Source organism: Strongylocentrotus purpuratus, unplaced genomic scaffold (genome assembly GCF_000002235.5).
Source record: "Strongylocentrotus purpuratus isolate Spur 01 unplaced genomic scaffold, Spur_5.0 spur5_scaffold_16, whole genome shotgun sequence".
In the NCBI taxonomy this organism is placed as follows: Eukaryota; Metazoa; Echinodermata; class Echinoidea; order Camarodonta; family Strongylocentrotidae; genus Strongylocentrotus; species Strongylocentrotus purpuratus.
The window spans coordinates 7,858,168-7,879,852 of NW_022145601.1; the positions used below are offsets into that span (position 1 = coordinate 7,858,168).

At 37.7% G+C, this 21,685-nt stretch overlaps 1 protein-coding gene across 1 annotated transcript; it reads right to left on the reverse strand.

Annotated features, from left to right (window-relative positions):
- Positions 1 to 1,628: 1,628 nt before the first annotated feature.
- On the reverse strand, positions 1,629 to 12,300 carry LOC100891478 (F-box only protein 6). The gene is made up of 5 exons (XM_003731541.3): positions 11,426 to 12,300; positions 8,182 to 8,554; positions 6,421 to 6,673; positions 4,024 to 4,180; positions 1,629 to 2,279 (listed from the first exon to the last, which is right to left on the reverse strand). Exons 1-5 carry the CDS (start codon positions 11,471 to 11,473, stop codon positions 2,091 to 2,093), a joined length of 1,020 nt encoding a protein of 339 aa, XP_003731589.2. The 5' UTR covers positions 11,474 to 12,300; the 3' UTR covers positions 1,629 to 2,090.
- Positions 12,301 to 21,685: the final 9,385 nt, after the last annotated feature.

Below are 21,685 nucleotides of genomic sequence, written 5' to 3' on the forward strand. Positions count from 1 at the left end.
TGTAAAGTTACGCATGACTTTACAAACTACTTGAATATGAAGTGCCAGATAGGATGCCCAAAGTTTTTCCTGACGTTTTCACAAAGTGTGGCTATATTACCAATAACCTCAATTGAATTATGGATGCATGTATGATTGAAATTTTTCTTGAGGGAAAATACAAATTTCTTTCACAGAGTTGCCAACTCCTGTTCCTCTAATGTTTCTGCTTCTATTAACTTGTTGACTACTGATTTCTTTAATTCCCATAGGCTCAATACAGGGGCCACTCGGTTCCAGTATAGAATGGATTAATACCAACTTAAAATCAGGGGGGAATTCCCCTTTAAACACTTAAAACTGACATAATATGCATGCAATAATTGTTCAAAAAGCATATTGGTACAACGCATGGGTGTATTTTGCAATTGAAAGATTTTTAGACTAGTCTGGAGGGAAAAAAAGATAGAAAAACATGATCAGTATGTGAGGAAGAGAAGAGAAGGAAAAAGGAAAGAGTATGGGACAAGGAAGAAGATGAGAGGGAAGGAGGGAGAGAGAGAGAGAGAGAGAGAGAGGCATGTAATCCAGCAAAATGATAAACATTCAGATAAATACATGTATATTCGTTACATTAATTATGTATGCATATATTTCACTATCAGTGAGGTCTGATTAACTTTAAGCCCCAATATAACTACAGTAATAAAGAGATGATTGGTAATACAAAATAAAATAAAAGCTAAGAAAAGATACAGACATACTAAAGCTTTTTGCCTTGCACTAAACAAACCAGTTCATCTTGGTTCACAGTTCACAGCCGAGCGAGAAAATTTCACTCATTTTACGTATGATGGAAGCCGCATATATTCAGCTTGCTGAACTTATTTTGTGCCGACAGAAAGAGTTTGTGAGGACTTATGTTATTCTTGCTAGCATTGCTTCAGCCCATTGGCATTAAACGGCTGGCTTTTTGTCCAATCACAGCGGAACAGCCCATCATTTTTTTTGCTCTTGGTTAATTTGGCTTCAGATTTCGGCTTTCCGTTCATTCTTGCGACTTTCTCTGATGAGTGCAAGATGAAAAGCTTTGGTTTGTCTGTACAACAGTAATAGTTGTAATCATGAAATTGAACATTTTTGGCACATCTCCTAATGCTCAATACCAATTTCTACATCGCGTCACAGCCATTAAGGTGTACCATAACACGGGGTGAACAGGGACCAAAATTGGAAAAGGATTGTTTCTGAATTTTTTCCTCAAGTAATAATGGAGACGCTTTTTATTTCAAAAAAGAATTACAATAAATTCTGAATAATGAAAAGGTTCTGTATCATTTCTGATAAAAATACAAAATTATGTAAAAAAAAAATTGCAAATTTTTATCCTTTTTGACCCCGATGTTCCTATGTATTTCTTTCGTCTGTTCGAAGAAAAACTAGATGGATCTTCGACTGCGCACAGTCAAAAATGATGCCTCCGCTAAAGAGCGATTTTACAATCCAAAACTGAAGCAATTTTAAAAATTCAAGTTTAATTGTAATCCATTAACAGGTTCTCAGAATATCGTGATTACAAGCTATTTTTCATATATATTCATGGCTCTGCAAGATACATACATGTCCGGAGTTTGATAGTAATCATCTGTCGGTTCTAATGATAATGCGTTCACAGACGTACGTACGGACGGACAGACTGAAAACCAGAAAACATAATGCCTCTGGCTACTTTGTTGCGGAGGCATAAAAAACCCAGACAGGAGCTACATTTCTACAGAGCCAGATAGGCTGATTTCCTATTATTTCATTTATCTCTTTTCACCTATTTCTACAATAACAGAAAATGTAACTGTATGTACAAAGACTTTCAATTCAACAAATCATTACGAGCATAGAAACACCGACAATTAAGATTATTACTATACAATTACAATTCAATTAGTTGTATTGTTTTAAATTTAGGGTTAATGTACCATGTAGGGTTATATATAGATATCTTGTTAATACAACAATTTGGTATATATATATGTATATATATATATATATATATATATTAATCCGATATATATAAACAGATATATATCTCACACCTGTAACTTCCGATCAAGGTGTCACGATGACGAGGCTCCCTGCACCCCTCCCTCTTCGGCTGTTTTTTGCTCTTGCGTGAAGACGAACCGCACCTCTGAACCTGCCATTTTGCCCCCGTAGTGCCCCGCCCAGAATTTATTATCCTTGCTTTTGTCCCAGTAGCGAATGAAACGTAATCCTGGACCGTACTCTCTGAAGTGATGTGATGCCTTGGAAAGATAATTCAAGTGTTTGATTTATTATTATTACCATCATCTTCATCATCATCAGATTCCATGACATTTGCTCCGGCGACAATTGCTCCGCTGTAAATTTCATACATTAATCGAATGGCTAACTTCAACCCTGGATTCAACACTATACCCTACCCTAAACCTAACCCTAAACCTAACATAAAACCCTATTGAAACCCTAACCCTAACCCTAAATCTTAGACGAAATAAAGCCCGGAGCAATTGTCGCAGGAGCAAATGTCGTGTCACCCATCATCATCATCATCATCATCATCATCATCATCATCATCATCATCATCATCAGTAGTATTATTATTATTATTAATGTTATTATTATTATTAAGGATATTATTATTATTATTATTATTATTATTATATACTTTGCTTTTTCCAGAGCAGCCCAAAGCGCTTACAACAAGAAGAATCCTCAAAAATGAAAATGATTGAAAATGATTGATTGATTGATTGAGAGGTTATTTGTTTCTAAAGGTAATGCCAGGTACTCATACGAGTCAAAATAAAAAATGATGCATTGTTGGTCACCACTAATATCTGCTAGGAGGCTGCACCTAAAACCTGCCTTGCCAAGGTGCTGTAATGGTTTGGTGTACAGATGTCAAAGGCATAAAAAAAAAAATGCCCTGACATATTTCCCCCTGACAATTTTACCTCTGATGTTTTTTTTACAAATGACATATTTACCTCTGACATTTTTACCTCCAGCATTTTTAAGTCTCATGTTTTTACTTCTGACAAGTTTATTTCTCCCATTCTTATCTCTGATATTTTAACCACTGATGTTATATGTCTGACATTTTTACCCCCGATAGATTTACCTGGCACAAGTGTACAAGGGGGTTGAAATTAGACGACTTGTGGGCCAGTTTCTGATAATAATTATAATTTACACTTATAACGCGCAGACATTAGATGCAAATATATTCTACTGCGCTGCAAGAGCTCCTGATAAGCTTAATATCTACAAAATACAGTTAAATGTAAAGATGTACTTTAAGTTTTTATTCAAAGGACTTGATGACAGGGATTTCCTAGTCTCTAGTGGTAGTTATTCCACAGTTTTGGGCCTGGGCATGTAAATGCTTGATCTCCAAATGTTCTTTTTGTTTTTTATGCGATGGGGTTTGCAATTTTAGTGTCTTTGGAACTGCACAGGCTGCAAGTATGTTTGTGAGACTTCAGTTTTAACAGTTCTACAATATAACTAGGAGCTTGACCAATTAAGGATTTACAGAGAATTGACAGAATCATTATTATTATTATTCTTTGGCGTAATGTTAGCCAGTGCAGATCTCTCAAAGGAAGGGTGATCCATGAGAATTTGGAACAAACACAAATCAGTCTTGCACAAGTGTTTTGGACCTGCTGTTTGGACCTATATTCAGTTGGCCCGAATTCACAAAGGAGATTTAGATTTAACCCATGGTTTAAACCCTCATTTACATAACCCATGGTTTAAAATAAGCACAAAATAAGCATGACACAAGTCGGAGGTCTAATATTAGATGCACACAAGGCAAGGTACGCTTATTTTGCGCCAAATTTTTAAACTATGGGTTATGTAATTGAGGGTTTAAACCATGGGTTAAATCTAAACCTCCTTTGTGAATTTTGGCCATTGACTCCCTATTTGGAAGACAGTTTTTCTAATTAAACCTGGAGTGCAGTTTCGGGTAGTTTCTTTTGGTGAAACACATCCTACCTGTTTCCAGCTCTTTTCTGGCCATTCCGGTGTCTGGATGGGGCCAAACGTGAAGCTATCAATAATCACATCTTTAGTATCATCAGATGTAGGTCTGCCGTTTAAGAGCTGCACGCCAAATTCATAGGTATTTCCACAATCAAACCTGGCAGCATACCTGCGCAAGAAACAAAGGAGAGCAGAAAGGTTAAAGGGATCCAGTAACTTTGTCTCAGATTCTGCAACAAAATTCTTGATTTAGCTCATGCTGCAATGATAATTATAAACCTTTAGGTCAGCCAGGAACCCCATGACTTTTACAAGCCGATCGGCTGTCTGATTATCAAGATATTTCATAACACTATTGGGGAAAACGAGTATGGTAAAACCCGTCACTCAAAGATTTTTTTACTTTTTTGAGGCTCTTATTGATCATTTTGAAGCGCATTTTTTTAGGGCTTCAATATTACACCATATGACAGACACTGTTAACACGTAGGGCCGTGCAACTCAGATTTAACATTGTTAAACGATGCCTCTAAAGTGTACCAATCACCCAAAATAATTCATTTTGTATGTCGTAACACTATAATCAAAATGTGAGCTTCAAAAAAATGCTTCTGTAAAGAGATTTTGCCAGTTAAAATACACCCTCAATTAAACTAAGAGTGATAGTGAGCACTGAGTAGAGGACTCAATGCATCCGTATCCACTTCACTTACTCAATGTATGGATTGCATGGGACCCAAGTCCGACTTTAAGAAGAAGAGGAAGAAGAAAAAGAAGCTCACGATTCTTTTCTTCATATTTCTCAACTCAACCTTTTCTTTAAGATTGCATACCCTTTAACTCTCATCTCACTCTTCTACATCTGACACATAAACATGAAATTAATCCACTTGATATACATGTGTATGCATCAAATACAGAGGGCTTTCGCTGCTTTTAGCCTCATTCAGATATGATGGTAGTTAAACTGCCGCAAAAAAGCCACATTTTTGTTTAGTTAAAAAAAAAAAATAGTTTAAAAATTCTTGCCAAAGACAGGAAATCAGACTCGACTAGCACTTGTGCTAACTTCTGGTACCCCCTTTAACAACAAAAGTGTACACAAACCGGTAATCTTTTATTCCATTTGTATACAACATACTTTGTAAAACAATGTTTATATTATTCATGTGTAATGTTATTGATCTTGTGTTATATTGTTTTTTTCATGTAATCATGCTTGATACATTATGTTTTACTTGTTATTATTTTTGTTGTTAATAAACTCAAACTCAAACTCATATGTATTCAGAGAGATCTGTGTTATTAGAAAGAGAAATGTAAAGCGTATTACACATTATATCATCAAAAAGAGACCTCGTTAGTTTTGCTGCATCTTATCTTAACGAGGCTTTAGTAACAGAACCTGTCCCCTAAGTAAATCTTCTACAAAGCATCAACACTCTTGCAAGAGTATGGTGAGATGGGCCATAAGCTGCACACTTTGCTAACCCAAAGGCTTAAAGTCCTAGAATTCAGAGTTTTAGGATAAATTTCTCTTGTTTATCCTGATTCTGCATATTTTGAAGTTGACTTGTGGAAAAAATCATGACTGACAAACATCAATAAAGCATGATAAAAAAGTTGTTTTAAATGCCAGTTTAAAATTGGTCGTCTTAACATGACAGGGTCCATAAGCTACGCAAATGTTTCCATGAAATCTTTGGCCTTCCTTTCCCTCTTATGCCATCCACTTTCAATTCAGGATTCATGTTTCCTTCTCAACACTTGACCCATCCATCTCAATACATTTCTTACCACTTCCTCCACAGTTTCCTCTAGACCCAAACTTTCCATGAGCTCACTTCAAGGGTTCAGTGACACAAAGACGTAACTCCATATTTTGCCAAAACGGGTATTTGATATCAAAATGTTCAGAAAAATGTGGGCTTTCCAGGAAACACAAAGACTTAACTCCATCCAACACCCCATTGAAGTCAATGGCCAGTGAAACATAGACTTAACTCCTTCAGGCCCAAGTGCTCAGTGACACATAAACTACTTTTTCTCAAAATGGCCAAAATGGAGTTACGTCTTTGTGTCACTGACCCCTCGACTTGTCATTTGTGTTCATTCTATCCGACAATTTCACACCACACACCTTCCGTATCTCAATTCACTTCTCTTTCAATACATGAATGGAATATTAGATTTAGCAACTGAGTAAATGTGAATTCACATTGATTTCAAATCAATGAAAAAATGACAAGAAATAAACAAAAATTTATGAATTTTGGGCAATTTCGGGCAAATCTCAACGACATTCTCGTTGCTGAGTCACCACAGAAGTATGGCAGAATTTGTGCATTGCATTGCACATGTGCGGGTGGCGTACATGGAGCTTATATGGGCTCTTGGACATATACCTACCACTCTGAAACAAAGATAATGGGCTGCAGACAATCCAACATTTCTTCGCTGAACCCTTCTTCTAAGAGGTCAATGACCTGCTCTCTCTCGCACCATCCGTAGGACGTAGCAAAGCTCTTGTACTGGCCTCCAGTAAGCAGGAGAACTTCATCAGGAAGGCGAGCTGAACCTGGACAATCTGTCTCCACCTTCCATCTTTCTCCTCCATCGCTCAGGATCTTCCATTCACACAGGTCAAACTCTCCCTTGCTATCTGCATTATTAAAAAAAGGGGTCAAAGTTTACGAGAAGTGACACAAAAATACACGTCTGAAACACCAAAGGGCAGTTCTGCGCAATGTATCCTTTATGACATGTCTGTTTATCCACAAGTTTCATCCAAAAGTTAAGGACCACTGATTATTGGTATCACTACCAGCAGTCATAGTCATATTTTTAGATTTTTCATTCAACGAGGAAATAATGGAGAAATGTCAAATGCATTATGTCACACGGTACACACTGCATGGAATCACTTAAATACACAACTTAAAAAGAGACAAAACGAGGAGGTGTCAACGAGACCAGATCCTGTGTTGCACCGACTTTACTAGAAGAAACTCAAGGATAAGTGACATCATAAACAAAGGAACTATCAGAAACATAAAAATAGAATAGTATAACATGAATGGGAGAACCCAAAGAGAAGGAAGAACCCAGAGAAAAGGAAGAACTAATAGACAGTATGGAAGGGTGATCATGAGGTGTTCTGAATTTAAATGAGAACTAAACAATAGAACCATGTGGAGTGGAAATGGAGTGGAAATGGTAGCATGAGAGGTGGAAATAGATTTGGAAGTAACAAGGTGTAGCAATGGCAATGAGAGCAAGGAGTTTTAAGAGATTGAGGCCCAACGTACTGGCAACAAATTATTCCAAGCAGCTGCCGTTTTCTATGGTTGCACAATAGACTCTTCTGGTGTACTGTTACCTTTGATGTTCGAGGTTCAAAGCCGCCAATATCATTGGAAAGCTTGAGTAGTGATTTTTGTCACAAAGAAATATCCTTATTATTTCACTTTTTATTTGAACTAACAAGGGGTACAATACAAAAGCCTAATTGTGTCAAGAAATTTGCTTATATTGTATGGTAGCAGCTTTAATTTGTGAAAAACAGTAAAGATTTACAGTCCTAAAAGCTGCAATTTGACACTTTTCTGATTACTTGCGGCTCACGAAAATAAAAAGTGAATTTGTTCACGTTCAGTTCTTTATGATGTTATATATATGTCAGATTAGTGCCCACACATGCCCAGTTGAGTAATTTTGATTAATATTTCAGGAAATTTTGCTCCATTTCCTTTCACTTGCCTCCTGTAAAGGTAAGCATATACTGTGTACTGCTCATATTATCAGACGAGGGGTAGCGGAAAGTAATTATCGTTACCAAAGCATATTTCCCTTTGAAAGTGGTCCGTTAGTTTGCAGCTATAGGCAGGAATCTTTTGTCTACGTATATGCCAGGAAGATCACATGCCTGACATATTTTCTCCTGGCGGCATCAAAGATGGTACAAAGGGAATGGGCTAGATAGGACTCCGTCTCTTAAAACTCCTTGATGAGAGTGATGTGTGAAGGTGGAGAAGGGAATGGAGGTCATGAGCTGAAATGTCAATGAGATGCAAAAGGGATGTCAATCATAGAGTATGAAAAGCAAAACATCAAAACCATCAATAAAGTAAAGAGTAAATCTTGCAAAATAAAACTGTTATAGTATCTTACCCTGACCACTGCTGTTCTTAATAAGGTTTCTCGCAAAGGGCGACTTGAAGTAGAATTCTTTCCAGTCTGTCGGGAAGTACGGCGCCATGTATTTTTCGACATATTGGCCTCCCCTCTCACATTTCTGCCTCCAGAAGGACTGCTCGGTCACGGCTTCTTGCCACGTCTTGCAGACGCAGCTGCATTCTTTGAGGTCGCAATCGGGTACGAAGGTCAAGTTGCGTTGGATCAGCTCGAAAGGAAGGTCTTCAAAGACACAATCACCAAGTGGCCTTTCCATATCTAGATTGATCCCTTGGGTGTCAATATCAGGCTCTGAAAATTCACCTGTCTTTTCTGTACACCCAGGTTCCTTGGTCTCTGGCTCCATATTCTATGACAAGTTCAAACGAAGAGAAACATGGAAATAATTGTCATCGATTCTTGCTATCAAATGAATTTTCCTGATATCACTCACAAAGTGCTTGGGAATTACCAAATAGGTTTTCATTAGATCCATTATTCTCATTTTGTATGAATTTATATAATGTAATTGAGGTGTCTTGGTCAAGCGGTTTAATCAATCGACAGGGAATGCAATAATCGTGGGTTCGAACCCAACATGGCAATGTCCTTGAGCATAGCCTTCTATCTACATTGCTCCTCTCCATCCAGGTGCTAATTGGGTACCCCGTTGGGTACCTTGTGCGCCCCTGTAAATGGGCGACTGGTTGGAATTTAATTCTCACCAAGGGAGTGGAGAGTGTGCACTGTAATGTGCAGAATCAAAATAGAATCTAGTGACCGGGGTAATAATAATGTAAGCGGTTATATTGAAACTGGTTAACAGCTTTATATAAGAAACAGTACTTATTACCTAGTATTTCACTCTTTAAAATGCTTTGTAAATTTGTTAATCGCTTAAGTTAATGTTTGTATTTTTCTAATTGGAGTCTGGAGAATAAATAAAGACTGTAATGAACATCTGAAAACCCTATCCAAAAGAAAGAAACGAGCGTGTGCACCCCGCGCTGACGAGTGAATGTACTTTCGTGCAACGTTTTAAACTTAATTGTGAACTTTGTCCGGGCAATGACACACCCATCCCCTCGCGCGGGCCTGTCTAATTATGAACGTAATTTTGCAACATGAAATATGATTGTTTCAAGGCTCTTAGGGACGGATTAGTGTAGCCGTAGAAGGAACCCCCAACTAAAATTTTGGAGCTGGATATCTCTTTTAAGTTTTATGGAACTTCTGCCTGGAGTCGGCAGATAGCTAGGTGAGTTGTCTTAGTTAAAGAAACGGGCGCTAGTGTAGTTCCGTATCCATTTTTTTAGCAGTTTCATATCCATTCTTAGCAAAGGAATTTTAGCCCAATTTTTTACTAATTTTAATCATAATCATATATTGCATTTTCCACCTGAATTTGGATCACATCCGACATCGGGAATCCTCCGTTTAGGGCTTCGATGTCCACGTCGTCGCTCAGTACCATCTCCGCGCTATAGCTTTGCAACTCAAACTGAAGCTATCAGTCTAAAATTATGCAAGCTTCTCGTATAGATTATGGTATCGTGCATGTGCGTAATACCATAAAGCATACTTTACTTTACTTTACTTTAATCCATCGATGTTGGTAGGACAGAGCCTGTTCATCGATCGATTGAATTCCTTTGCATCAATAATTCTGTTTGCATAATTTTAGACTGATCGCTTCAGTTTGAGGTGCTGGGGGCCGTTTCTCGAAACCAACTCCATGACAGTCATATCTTTGTCGGCGACCGTTTTCAAAGCCATGACAGACATGCTATCGATATATGGCGATACTAGCAGCTCAAGAACATAGTCTTTGTCACGATCCATTTGATTTATCTAGAATAACCCAAAACGAGTTTTAGGGCTAAAATTGTTCAAAAAGAAATATATACATATAAATTCTCCTAAAATAAATAATAAATAGTATCATTATCATATTTACATCATCAAACGATTTGCATATTTCTGTAAAGATTCTTAAATTGAAGAAAAACCGGTGAGTGTTTTTTTTCGAGAGTCAAATCAAAAGTTAGTTGAAGGATACCGTAATGTGATAGTTTATCAATACGTACTTTTTTGTTTATTGCGACGAGGAATTTTAGGCAAAATGTCTTTTCTCAGCCAGTTTTTATTCTAGAGTCTCATAAATACTTGTTATATAATTGATTTGATATTGAAAATATAATTTGGAAGAAGTAATTAGAGAGGGAATAATAATGCACATAGATCTAGGCCCCAAAGGTATGACGGTATCCTAAGAAAAGACTATGGATCGACTATGGAAAACGGTGTGTAACATTCTTACCTCTCTTATTTATATGTTATAGTTATAATGATTTGTGATTTAATGTTTATATTCAGCTTTTTAAAGTTTCTGTATAATTTGTATTCTCACTTTTGTACATTTGGATTTCGCATCCCAGAGAATTACGTACCGAACTCATCTATATTTTTCTCAAAATGATAGTGAAACTAATCGTCCATTTCACGGCCCATGGAATGGCAACAAACTGACTTGTGATGGCGCTTTACAGCAATTAAAAAGATATGACAGGTTTGGAGCAGTGACAACTCGCTTGTCGCGGAAGTTGTCGCTCATCTTGGCAAAGACGGCTTCGTGAAACACTTAGCTGACAAGTTGCGTGACAGTGGCGAGATGTCGTTGATCTTGTAGTTATGACGGTTTCGAGAAACGGCCCCCAGAGCTATAGCGCGGAGACGGGACTGAGCGACAACGTCGACATCGAAGCCCTAAACGGAGGCTTCCCGAAGTCGGATGTAATCCAAATTCAGGTGGAAAATGCAATAGACCCTAGATCTAGCTCTATATGATTATGATTAAAATTAGTAAAAAATTGGGCTAAAATTACTTTGCTAAGAATCGACTGTTTAAAAAAACTGCTAAAAAAAATTGATACGGAACTAGTCTACACTAGCGCCAAGAAACGGCAGGTCTACTTTCTTTTAAACTTTGTTTCATTATAAATAAATGAGTAATTAAAAAGTTAGATTTTGGTATTGGCCTCCCTAACAATAGAGCTAGATTTTAATTCTAGAGCTCTACCGAGACGAGTACGAGAGTTCCCATCCCCGACCCCGGCGGCCCGGCTTAATTCGCAACGGAGCTCCGGTGAGTTAGCTTGCTGAGCTGAGCTGAGTTTACTTGGCTTGGAAAAACATTTCTTTGGTATTCTGAACAGATGGCAAAATACACATATCTACTCACTTTAGACTTTGACGGTCTAAGCTTTAAGCTAGAGATTCTTTGGCCCATTCAGTTCACGGTTGAGATTTTGAAACTTAATTTGACAGCGATCACCCGGAAATTGCCTGTTGTGTATATACGGTACATGCAAGGCAACGTTAACGTACCGTACCCTGCCCAGTTACCGCCCCCCTGTTACCAGTGGCTTATTAGACACAACGGCCGTCTTCCATCGCCCGAGTTTCTACGGTGCGCAATGAAGGCGTGCGACTAACTTGCCTATAGCAGCATACACGTTGTAAGGAACATGTGCACGAAATATGGTACACTGTCGATCGCCCATTTTAACGGAGATACGCGAATGACGTCACTGTGCAGCAGTCAGCTATGCGCTTATTTAGGTGTGAATCAACCTTTTTAAAAAACATCAAGTTCCTATTCAAAACGATCAGAATAAAAATATGGTGGAAATTTTACTTTTGTTTAAAGAGATATGGAAGTTTAAATTCCTGATGTTTTACCTGAGCAAATTTCTTGCGAAAATTATTATTTATAAAAAAGTTATCGAGGCTTGAACTCGGCCATGTCGCCCTGTGATGCCCCTGCCCTATTTCCGCCCACTCAAACACACGCGCTAGTTCAGTGTATGTACCGTGCGTTGTTTATGCTCTAACAGAGAAAAGGTTATCTGCCCGTGGTTTTTTAGTCTATTTGTGTGTTTTTAGGTCTGCGGTTGGTTTTTTGAAAGTGCACACTTCATTGTCTTTTTTCCATGATAAAACACTCGGTTTACTCCATAAAATCGCAACTCGAGAGTATGAAGAAGGTGAAGAATACACAAATACTATAAAACTACATTCGACCTATAAACAGTTTGTAAATTGGGAATTCACCCCCCCCCCCCCCCGTATATGTTGACCTACATTTTGCAAATAAAAGAAAGATCATAAATGAGATAACATGGTCACCAGGCATAAAACTCTTTACTGGGATTACAGCCATGCAGTTGTCAAAATCTGCCAGACGGAACGTTGTTTCACTTTTTGATGAGCAATCATAACCGTGCTACTAAACTTAACATTTTGCAGGCTCACTTGCATGGTCTACAAAATAATCATTTAGAGGTGGCCATTCATTTTTTGTTGAGTTTACAACCAGAAAATAAAATTCAGTGTAAATTGAGTAGCTGTTTATTTATTGCCCTTTGAAGGTTCTAGGTCAATTACCCCTTGGGCATGTCACCCCCGGCCAATTAGCGGTACAATAATTACCCCAAGGACGATTACCCCCCCCCCCCGAGGACAACCACCCCGAGGAAGTTACTCCCCCCCCCCGAAAAATTACCCTCTAGGACAATTATTACCCCCCCCCCCCGTGGACAATTAAACCCCCAGAGGACAATTACCACCCCCTGAAATTAATGATCTCCCCCTAAAAATTACCCAACTAATTATTGAGGTTGACTTCCCCCTGTTCATACTGAACAGGGGGTAGTCCTCGGGGCGGTTGTCATTGGTTGTCCCAGGGGGGCATTGTCCTATATAGGGGTTAAGTTTCAGGGGGGGGGGGGGGGGGGGACTCTTTTCCGGGGGTAGCTCGTCGAGGCACGGTAATTGTCCTTAGGGGTAATTATCTTTGGGGGTAGTTTTCCGGGGGGTAATGGTAGGCGAATAAGGTGGGAGGCTGAGATTGAACCCCCCCCCCCCGAAGAATGTTGCAATGATGTTTGGCCGTTCGTTCGATCGAGCAACCGACAATTTCTGGTAACGATGTGGTAATGTGATAATCATGCAGTTAAATTTTGTGACAAAATTATATATGATTGATTAATGTTGCAAAAAATGCTGGAAGTTCGGTTCTCCAAAAGTGATCCCGATGACAACTAAGTCCGGCTTTTAAAAAAGTTGCCAGGTTTGGTAGATTTGCAAAAAGTTTGTATTTATGTTCTATGTCGCTGAAGCTTGTGTCGCCTTTCAATCCAGCGTCGTGGCTTTGTAGCGAAAAGAGTGCTTGTTTCTGATACGATACAGGATGCAGGCAGAGGATTGATGTATTAGTTTTTGTTTTAATTAATTTAGTTTAATTTATTCCCTCAATTTTCTTCGATTACACCCCTCCTTTCCCCGATTTTTCTTTTAGTCTCCCTCTTCACTTTTACATCCTTTTTCTTAGTGCTTCTATACATTAGGCTATAATATCTTTTTTCAAATGTTTGTGTGTTATATATTTTTGCCAACACGGACCATGACATTTTCGCTGCTATCAAATTTCCGTCAGCTGACTGTGAATAAAATAAATGTTGTTTTATGTGAAATAAACCTATATGAATGGCTATCGAAAGAGTAGTATAAAACTATAAATGATACATTTCACAAGGGCCTATACGCCTGTCAGCCTTTCAAATGGCTAGGGTAATTCTTATATACGTTGTTAGTTTGCTAAAGTTTTATGGCGAATAAAAGGTGAACATTTTTTTATCTCTATCCATCACATTAATATCTCTCGGCAATAAAATGAATGAATATTGAATGAATAAATAAATAGATGAATTATGTAGAAGATGTGGGGGAGGGGGTATAGTGCCAAATTTAGAGAAGGGCAATACATTGCAGGACATGATTTGAGTTGTTCTCGGTAATGTCAACAAAATACTTATACAATAGCTTTCAACCCTCTTTGGATGTTGAAGTGGCAAAAACGTGACTGGTGACCCCCCCCCCCCCTACCACCACTCCTTTTGCATTAATTATTATACTACATTATTTTGCAAAAAAAAAACACTGACTTTCTATGGAAGTGAATCGACAACTTCGTTTTTAAGATCATTTCGGAAAGTTTTGTCTTTCAAGTTGGCTATAATTATTATTGAATGCATTATCAAAATATAATACTGCATAATTTAGAACAAGTGGAAAACAAAAAACACAACAACTTGAAGTCTTAAACAAATAATCAAAAAGGAAACCACATTTGCGTTATAGACCTATATACCCTAAAATTGTAATGATGATGATTTAGACGATGTCGGCGATGATGATAATTCTAATGACAATATTGCTAGATGCTTTTTCCAACCAATTATGCCTAAAAATATACGCTAATTTATTTTTGAATCAAGATTTGAGAGATGTCGAGAATAGTTTGCATTTAAAAATAATTAAAAATGAAGCACCATTACTTTATTTTACAATATGTTCACTTTGATAGTGGTTATAGTTTTTTTTTAAAATAAATTCTTTCACCCTAGTGGTTAATTTAAAAATGATTAGCGATATGTTAAGTGTCTTTAGTCAGATTTGTTTGATTACCATTATTAAAACATTAAAGACAAGTCACAGGATTTTCCCGGAAAGGCAGTTACAGAATTTTCCCAGATCAGAAAGTGGTGAATAACAGTGAACAGACATTATTAGTAGGCCTACAGAGGCAAAAGAAGAAATAAAGAAAGAAATATCAATTATCAAAATATCATGTAGATCAAATTCTACTGGGAAGCAATTTTATTTGGCCTAACGTTTACCCGAGATGTCTCCCTTTTCTATACTTTTGATGCGCGTCCACCATCGGGACGAATTAGGGCAGGTCTAGGCGGAAATAGGCAAGGAAAATGCCTCACGCAGACGGCGCACTACGGACAATTGCTTACGATTTCAGGCATAAGAATGGCATGGTTGGATTCGCTAGAATTTCGGCTACAAATTGATATACATTAGCGCCTGTATAATTCATTTTCAGAAAAGTTATCTAAGAAAAACTGCCTATCGGGCGGATACCGGGCAGGGTACGGTACTGTAGCTGCTGCTGCTCCTATAGTATTAAATACAACCCACTGATCTCTACGGAAAAATCATGTTGTTGTTGTTGTTGTTTTAGTTTTAAGGGCGTGTGTCATTCAATTATGAATATTTACGAATCTTCTGATTCTTGTCCTAAAATCATATATAATTGATGGTTTTTAAAACGGTATCATTTGAATTTCCATTTCCAAGCATTATTTTGAACTGTCCCGAAATTGTTTTCCTTTCTTGAAATCAGACTACAGCCCCAGCCTATTCTTTTCTTATGCATGGGGATATTGAAAGGCCTTGTCCTCCCAGACAAGGATAAATAGCTTATTCAGTATGCTACCTTTAGAGACAATACTTTAAAATAATGCTGTCATTGTTGCAATGTCAGGAATGCTATTATTACCTCTTTGGTAATCCACGTATTTGCCAAAAGTATTCGCTCAATGAAGGGAGGGTCGGATTTGTTTTCTTCAATTCATTAATTGATGCCATATCTGAAAGAGCTGAGTAGTTTGTTACGTAACTATTCAAAAATTGCAGGTGCAAGCTATTGAAAAGCCAAGCTTCCTTTATTCATTGGTGCCCTTTTATAGAATTCGTAGCGTATACTAAATTAATAGACCCGTGTTCTCTTCATCATGCTATGTCAGGGCAGTAACCTATTGTCATATCACTTTAAGTTAAAGTCAGTAGTTTGCAGAATAAATGAAAATAACATAAAACATCCCTAATATATCAGTAACTGAAAGAAAAAAATTAGGGGCAATCTTGACAACATCGGACTACAAAAATAATAATAAATATGCCTCCCGAAAGCGTGAAATCAGTAAATCGGCATATTTTGTAAAGTCATTAACATGCAGAAAGTGTTAACAACAAACGAACCAGAGAATGGCACTGAGGCAAAGTGGTCTTGTGGATAAGACTGATCGCATCACAATGTAATGTATCCGGTTCGACTCCCAGCTTCTCCTTTATTTGTTTTATTATTATTTTTCTTCACCCCATGATACTGACTTTCCATCTCTTTTTTAAAGGGGTCACCCCCCACCTTCTAAACAAAGGAGTAAATAACATGTGATACTCTTTTTTTTTTTTTTAAGGGCGACTTTTTGAATTACTTAGTCGTTAGAATACATCTTTTGCTACATCTACAACAATAAGTATCAATATGAAAAAATACATAGAGATTGGCAGTGTGACACATTTAATTTAGTCTAGTGGATAGGCAATTGCCTGGTAACTGGAAGGTATCGGGTTCGACACACAGCAAGTGCTTTAAAAAAAAAATCTTTGTAATAGAAAAACTTATGTTAAACCCCTTTTTGTTTTATCTCACTCAAAGTCCATACTTATTGCTATTCTTTTAATTGATACAATTTTTTTAATTTTTTTTTTTGGGGGGGGGGCGGGGGGGGGGGGGGTAGATGGCGGTCGGTAGCGGTAGCCACAGAGCCATGTTCATTTTTAAAACAAGATTCAAGAGCCTAGCTCTTATTGCCAGGTCAACAACGTTTTTTTACATTTTCAATCCTAATTTCCTCGTTTAAATCACTCTCTACTGTCCCGTACTATCCTTTTCCAGTCTGTATACAACTTATTTGTAGCATGCATGCAATGAACGGTGTTTTACTCCTCCTATAAATTTAATAAAAGCGCCCTAATCTTGCACGAGGTGAGACAAAGGGCCTTTTACATTTGAAAGCATTCACCCCACCTCGCCTGTATACCCGAGCAAAATTAAATAGTGCTCAACAATAAAAACCCCCAGTCTTGGGTCAAGAGGTCCATTATTTGTTTGTTTATTTAGTTATTTTATTTAATTGACATTGTACAGTACTATTAAATATCAGGTATATTGGATGCTCTGTTTTAAATACAGTCAAGATTGCCGGGCAATGAATTACATCCTGCTTCTTGTCCTCAAACCATATCTTTCTGGTTTTTAAAACGGTATCATTTGAATTTCCATTTCCAAGCATTATTTTGAACTGTCCCGAAATTGTTTTCCTTTCTTGAAATCAGACTACAGCCCCAGTCTAAAGTGCTTGTCCTCCCAGACAAGGACAAAGAGCCTCTTCGGTAGGTTTAGGGACAATGCATCAAAATAACGCGGTCATTGTTGCAATGTCAGGAATGCTATTATTACCTCCTCTTTGGTAATCCTCGCATTTGACCAAACAAAAGTCACTCAATGAAGGGAGGGTCAGGTTTGTTTTCAATTCACTAATATTATTGATGCCATGTCTGAAAGAGCTGAGTAGTTTGTTACGTAACTATTCAAAAATTGCAGGTGCAAGCTATTGAAAAGCCAAGCTTCCTTTATTCATTGGTGCCCTTTTATAGAATTCGTAGCGTATACTAAATTGAATAGACCCGTGTTCTATTCATTATGCAATGTCAGGGCAGTAACCTATTGTCATATCACTTTAAGTTAAAGTCAGTAGTTTGCAGAATAAATGAAAATAACATAAAACATCCCTAATATATCAGTAACTGAAAGAAAAAAATTAGGGGCAATCTTGACAACATCGGACTACAAAAATAATAATAAATATGCCTCCCGAAAGCGTGAAATCAGTAAATCGGCATATTTTGTAAAGTCATTAACAGCTAGCTGGCAATCGACAGCTAGCTGGCAATCGACAGCTAGCTGGCAATCAAGAGCCTCTTATTGCTAGGTTTACAACGTTGTTTTACATTTGCAATTATAATTTCCTAGTTTTATTCACTCTCTACAGTCCCGTACTATCTCTTTTTCAGTCTGTAAACAACTTTGCAACACGAAAACAATGATGAACAGGGTTTTACTTCTCGTATAAATTTATTAGAAGTGCCCTATGTCATTTTGCACGAAGTGATACAAAGGGCCTTTCAAATTTAAGTCTATTGAAAGCATTCCCCCACCTAGCCTGTATGACCGAGCAGAATCATTTAGTGCTCAACAATAAAAATCCACAGTCTTCGCTAAAGAGGTCCATTATTTGTTTGTTTATTTAGTTATTTTATTTAATTGACATTGTACAGTACTATTAAATATCAGGTATATTGGATGCTCTGTTTTAAATACAGTCAAGATTGCCGAGCAATGAATTACATCCTGCTTCTTGTCCTCAAACCATATCTTTCTGGTTTTTAAAACGGTATCATTTGAATTTCCATTTCCAAGCATTATTTTGAACTGTCCCGAAATTGTTTTCCTTTCTTGAAATCAGACTACAGCCCCAGTCTAAAGTGCTTGTCCTCCCAGACAAGGACAAAGAGCCTCTTCGGTAGGTTTAGGGACAATGCATCAAAATAACGCGGTCATTGTTGCAATGTCAGGAATGCTATTATTACCTCCTCTTTGGTAATCCTCGCATTTGACCAAACAAAAGTCACTCAATGAAGGGAGGGTCAGGTTTGTTTTCAATTCACTAATATTATTGATGCCATGTCAGAAAGAGCTGAGTAGTTTGTTACGTAACTATTCAAAAATTGCAGGTGCAAGCTATTGAAAACAGAATCGAATAGCCAAGCTTCCCTATTCATTGGTGCCCTGTTATAGAATTCGTAGCATATACTGAATTGAATAGACCCGTGTTCTATTCATTATACTATGTGAGGGCAGTGGCCTCTTGTCATATCACTTTAAGTTTAAGTCAGCAGTTTGCAAATTAAATGAAATAAACATAAAACCTCACTATTATATCAGTAATATCAGTAACTGAAAGAAAAAAAATACGGGCAATCTTGACAACATCGGACTACAAAAATGATGATAATAATGCATCCCGAAAGCGTCAAATCAGTAAATCGGCACATTTTGTAAAGTCATTAGCATGCAGAAAGTGTTAACAACAAAAAGCGAACCAGTTATCACGGTGAGGCAAAATGGTCTTGTGGATAAAAGTGATCACTTCACAATGCAATGTACTCGGTTCGAGTCTCAGTTTCTCCTTTATATAAACCCATGTTATTTTTTTTTCTTCACTCCATAATATTGACTTGTCATCTCTTTTTTAAAGGGGACACCCCCCCCCCTCAACAAAGAAAAAATAGCATGTAATACTCTTTCTTTAACAAGCGACTCTCTGAATTAGTCAGAAAACATCTTTTGCTACATCTACAACAATTAGTGTAAGTATGAAGAATACATGAAGATTAGCAATGTGACACTTTAGTCTAGTGGGTAGGCAATCGTCTGATAACTGGAAGGTATCGGGTTCGACCCCCAGCTGTTGCGTTTTTTTCTTTTGCTACATCTACAACAATAAGTATAAGTATGAAAAAAAAACATGGAGATTAGCAATGTGACACTTTAGTCTAGTGGGTAGGCAATCGCCTGGTAACTGGAAGGTATCGGGTTCGACCCCCAGCTGTTGCGTTTTTTTCTTTTGCTACATCTACAACAATAAGTATAAGTATGAAAAAAAAACATGGAGATTAGCAATGTGACACTTTAGTCTAGTGGGTAGGCAATCGCCTGGTAACTGGAAGGTATCGGGTTCGACACCCAGCTGTTGCTTTTTTTTTAATCTTTGAAAAAGAAAAACTGATGTCAAACCCATTTTGATCTCACTCAAAGTCCATATTTATTGCTATTCTCTTAATTGATCTATACAATGAGCTTGCAATTAACTTGTAAGCAAGGTAAAGTATTATATTTACGAAGTACAAGAAGGACAGGAATCCTGTTTTATCTATTTATCAAACATTATTACATTCAATACTTTTTCAGTCCCAATGAGAGAGAGAGAGAGAGAGAAAGAGAAAGAGAGCCAGAAAGAGACAAGTGAAGAGAACCCAATACACCTCATCAGTGTAATAAAGTCTGATGATCTTAATCTACATACTTACTTCAAATATTTTGCCGGGCAGATATTATTATTTATAAAAACAAACCAATTTTGGAGTTTTATAATAAATATTATTGTTGTTGTTGTTGTTGATGTAAAACAATGAGAAAATAGGGACCTTTTGCGGGGGGGGGGGGAGCAATGTAGAAAAAAACTACAGGGGAGCCTTGGGATTTTTATTTGGGGGGGGGGGTGGGTATCGGCGCGGATTCAGGATTTCTTAGGGGGGCCCAAACTTGAAATCAATTTGAAATTTAATGTGCTGAAATAAAAAAAAATCGTGCCGGCCGATATTTCACTCAGTGGTAGAGGGGGAAGGGGGAGGGGGGGGGGGGGGGTAGAGAGCACTATTTTTTTGTTTGGCCCTCGAAAATTTGAAAAATCACCCCCCCCCCCCCCACATTAATCGCCAGGGGGGTCCCATCTCGACAGCTAGCTGGCAATCGACAGCTAGCTGGCAATCGACAGCTAGCTGGCAATCGACAGCTAGCTGGCAATGCGTAGCCTGGCGGCGGTAGCGGGTAGCCCCAAAGCCATGTCCATTTAAAAACTGCATTCAAGAGCCTCTTATTGCTAGGTTTACAACGTTGTTTTACATTTGCAATTATAATTTCCTAGTTTTATTCACTCTCTACAGTCCCGTACTATCTCTTTTTCAGTCTGTAAACAACTTTGCAACACGAAAACAATGATGAACAGGGTTTTACTTCTCGTATAAATTTATTAGAAGTGCCCTATGTCATTTTGCACGAAGTGATACAAAGGGCCTTTCAAATTTAAGTCTATTGAAAGCATTCCCCCACCTAGCCTGTATGACCGAGCAGAATCATTTAGTGCTCAACAATAAAAATCCACAGTCTTGGCTAAAGAGGTCCATTATTTGTTTGTTTATTTAGTTATTTTATTTAATTGACATTGTACAGTACTATTAAATATCAGGTATATTGGATGCTCTGTTTTAAATACAGTCAAGATTGCCGAGCAATGAATTACATCCTGCTTCTTGTCCTCAAACCATATCTTTCTGGTTTTTAAAACGGTATCATTTGAATTTCCATTTCCAAGCATTATTTTGAACTGTCCCGAAATTGTTTTCCTTTCTTGAAATCAGACTACAGCCCCAGTCTAAAGTGCTTGTCCTCCCAGACAAGGACAAAGAGCCTCTTCGGTAGGTTTAGGGACAATGCATCAAAATAACGCGGTCATTGTTGCAATGTCAGGAATGCTATTATTACCTCCTCTTTGGTAATCCTCGCATTTGACCAAACAAAAGTCACTCAATGAAGGGAGGGTCAGGTTTGTTTTCAATTCACTAATATTATTGATGCCATGTCAGAAAGAGCTGAGTAGTTTGTTACGTAACTATTCAAAAATTGCAGGTGCAAGCTATTGAAAACAGAATCGAATAGCCAAGCTTCCCTATTCATTGGTGCCCTGTTATAGAATTCGTAGCATATACTGAATTGAATAGACCCGTGTTCTATTCATTATACTATGTGAGGGCAGTGGCCTCTTGTCATATCACTTTAAGTTTAAGTCAGCAGTTTGCAAATTAAATGAAATAAACATAAAACCTCACTATTATATCAGTAATATCAGTAACTGAAAGAAAAAAAATACGGGCAATCTTGACAACATCGGACTACAAAAATGAT